The 3,870-nt window shown below is 38.6% G+C and overlaps 1 protein-coding gene across 1 annotated transcript in view; it reads right to left on the bottom strand.

The window, feature by feature from the left end:
* Window positions 1–1,287: 1,287 nt before the first annotated feature.
* Window positions 1,288–3,870, bottom strand: part of ANKDD1B (ankyrin repeat and death domain containing 1B) — a 28,918-nt gene continuing 26,335 nt past the window's right edge. The window contains 4 exon segments of the mRNA XM_033520316.1: window positions 1,288–1,346; window positions 1,663–1,779; window positions 2,456–2,522; window positions 2,524–2,655. Coding sequence (XP_033376207.1) covers window positions 1,288–1,346; window positions 1,663–1,779; window positions 2,456–2,522; window positions 2,524–2,655 — 375 coding nt within the window.

Genomic DNA, 3,870 nt, shown 5'->3' on the forward strand with positions numbered 1-3,870 from the left:
TTTTTGTCTGAATCTCTTTGATTAATCCCAGTGATACTAACATCTATGTTAAAAAGAACATTAAATGTCTTTTTGTTACAAACACTTTTAGTTGCTTATGTGCAAGTAAGTTGACATGCACCTTAATTAGATCTTACAACAGTGTATTTAAATGGAAACCAGCAGGGTGGCATCCTCTACCCCCAGGGTCCAGTTTAGGCTAAATGAGGTACCCAGTCCATCAAATTCTTAAACATTTTAATTTTCCAAGCTAATGCTGCAGAACTTGATGAATACTGTAGGGTTCCCAGCATCTGTACTTCAGATCCCTAAATCCAAAACCTTAGGGTTTACCAGTGTGTTCTTCGTATTCCTGGGGTGCTCTGCAGCCAGGTCAAAGAAGGTTGCACACAAGAGGGCAGTTTGGAATAGCACTTCAGACTAGATACAGATCACCTTTTCAGTACAAACACTAGGATTCAGCACAAAATAATTCTAGCTATATGCAAGCAGAAAAGACAATTCAGTTCCTCTATTACATGATAAAACTATGGCTATGTTATAACAAAAAGACAAAAGATAGACATTTACATAATTTTTCAGAATTAAATATAGCCAGTAATAAGAAAACATTTGAACGTATTCAGCAGGACACTGCCAAGTATTAAATCAAGACATGAACAAGAAATAGGCAAATAATTGCTAGATGTGTTAAGTATTAAATATTGGATGCTCTTTTGGGGTCATGCCGTGATAGAAAATTCTGCAGCTAGACACACGTGGTGTTTACACATGACATTTTTGTATTTCTTCACTACGTAAATCAAATGCTGCAGTAGAAATATTTGTTATAATCCTAGCAAGAATTTACAAAAACTTGAATCCTAAATGAGGCCAGATGCCAGCTTATTTCTGCAAGTGTTAATTGATTTGTACACATAACTTTCACATATTAAATTTAATCTTTTCTTATAGGAAACATCTTATTTACATTTCACACCAAACACCAAGCAGCTTAACTTGCAGTTCCAATACAGAATTACTTTATCAGTGTTAGGTTAGAAATTGTAACTGGTGAGTCTTGCTTAGCAGTTACAAACTACCAGTCAACGATTTGCTCTTAATTTCTTCACATTTCTGTATAGCAAGCATCTGAGAAAAAAGTAACCATTTCAGGAATGCAAATTCTTCTAGGGTGGAAAAAGCTGTACAACTTCAAAATAGGTTTTCTGTTTCCCAAAAAGATATTTGAAAGCCACTTTACATCTGGCTTGTAATTCCATTATATATGCCATGTTTTGTTGATGCTCATGAAATGACACATTTCCTGGAGTCCATGCCAATGCTGATTGAAGTTCTGGTCTTCTCTCTAAAGTAAGAGAAAATACTTGATTGGTGTGCTCTGCTTTGCACAAGGTCACACTAACTGAAGAGCAGCCAGTCACAATTTAATCACGTGTGCAGGACAGACGAGGGAAGCAAAGTTTGCACATGTCTTTCTTTAGAAATCTTAAGCCTGACATAAAAGCCTTTTTTCAATAAAGCCTCACCCTCAGGAAGGGCAGTCCTGGGAAAGAAGACATCCATCCCTGCCCTGGCCACAGCTTCCCAGCACCATCAGGGACCTCAACACATCACTGCAGTCTCACAGAGGACACTGTAATGTGCTCTGCATCAACTTACCAGCTAAAGGCTGAAATCCTGCTTCCACCAGATCTTCACACAGATGTTTAACAGGATTCTGATGAGACAGCAAGGTACCATGTAACCAGATGAGCAACATTCTGTAACTTTTTTTCCCTATGCAATGCACAAAGTATTTGTTCAATACGCTGGAAACACTGTTTTGTGCTTTTGGTCTTTAAAACTTCCAAGAGGTTTCAAACTTACTCATTTACCACCTTTCATATCTAGCAAAAAAATGAAGACTGAAGCTTAGAAAAGTTTTTAGAAGTTTTTAAAAAAAAAAAACTTGTTTTATCCTAACACTACTCTTAAGACATAAAAAACACCTAATATATGTTAAAATTAATTTTTCCTTTCATTTTTTCCCAAGCTGTGGAAATATACCCTGGAGAAATAGTAACAATATGTACAATGTGTACAATGTGTACAATATGTGCTGTAGAAGAACTCTTTTCCCAGCACTTGAGAGGCCTGAAACCAGAAATTCCTGTTTCATGGCACCTGTGCAGACAGAGCATTCGCAGAATTGTTCTGTGTCATGAGGTTCTCTGGATCCTCACTTGCAGCATGACCCCCAAGACCCTTCTATGATGCTCATGGCTTCTAGTTTTGATCCTCAAAGAGGAAGGTTCCTTCAGGCCAAGAGGGAGAACAGAAGTGTCCTGTACTGCTACACCACTGCTTCCCAGGAAACAGACAAGGCTTGTACCCCTTCACTAGGTGATACATTGTTTAAAAAGCAACACTGCCGTGTGGGGTTCTTCTATATATTATATTCAGATATTGTTACCTGTCCACTGTTCTTCAATAGCCTTAATGTGTTCATCTGTGAACTTCCAGGACACAGCCAGTTTTTTTCCATGCACGGGGTTTTAACTGGTTGTATGCTAAATTCCAAAGGCAGGAACAGATTTGCTTGGTCTGTGTACTGTGATCTTGTTTGAAGGACACGCTGAAGTCTGACCCATTACCACTATGAGCTAGATGTGTCTGAAAAAGAAAGCAGATGATAAATTTTGTAACAGAGCTGGGAACCTTTGCTCAGTGAGCAGTGTCCTGTACATCTGTAGCTGCTGACAGATGATTTGCTCAGTGCCTCTAAATGAACTGTAAAGCCCTGTAAAGGGCTCATAGAAACAGAACTGAAACAGAGAGTTCCAGTGTCTGTTGCTATGTATTGCTAATTGCAAAACAAGCCACTTTCTCTGTTACTTGATACATAAAAGCAAAGTTACAGCAACTGTTGTGCCAGCACTGCTGTGTTGCTTGGCTCCGTCTGTATGTCATTTTTAGAACACAGCTGGATTTCAGGCTCAGTTCTTACCCTTTTTTCTTGCTTCTCAAAGCACTAATCTCTCCCCAGAGAGAGGGTAGGCACCACTGGCAACAGCACCTGCTCAAACTGTTCCTGTCTCTGCCCTGTCAGCTTCAGTTGGCTGAAGTGGGGACTTCCAGATCTTTTGCTGGCACCATCAGCCATTAGGTTTTTCATGGGGACCCCCATTCACCAAAGTGTCTAATCACCAATATGCACTTGTGTTGAGCATGGATCTAGTTTCATTCCTGCATGAATAAGATCAGATAGAAACCAAAACCACATGGATTTTACCCTCTAGATTAAAAGTGATGTTGCTGCTGTATGCATGGCAAACCTGAAACAGGAGCAATGGGGTTACCTCAAGCCTTGGGCACCTTGGCAAAAACCACGTCAATCAGTGAATTCAGTCCTAGCTAAGCTGTGCCCAGGAACATTCCTAGGTAGGTGAGCTCCAGCTATTTCTGTATTTCACTATGTTTATGTACTAGTCCTGCTTCAAATCAATCATCAAAGGGAAAAAATTTCTTCATGAATTTGATAGAGGATGACAAAGCAGATACTGAGCAAAAAAGGGAAATGGCAGTAGGCCACATTTTAAAAATGCTAAGCATAAAGAGCTTCATTCCAAATTAAATTCAGAAAAATACAGCAGAATTATTTCCTAATCTTATGAGAGATTTACAGAGAAAATAAGTTACAGTTCAGTAACTAAGTGTTGTCGTGTATGTTTGATTCCATTCATCTGATGCATACTTTATTTTATGCTTCCTGACACATGCAAGGTAAAGTTTAGGACATTCTACAGGACAACTTCAGAGTGTCTCTGACTAGATCCTTTTCTTGTGATGTTTAATAAAAAAATAAAAAAAAAAAAAAAAAAAAAAAAA

The sequence above is a fragment of the Parus major genome, chromosome Z, assembly GCF_001522545.3.
Source record: "Parus major isolate Abel chromosome Z, Parus_major1.1, whole genome shotgun sequence".
Taxonomy (NCBI): Eukaryota; Metazoa; Chordata; class Aves; order Passeriformes; family Paridae; genus Parus; species Parus major.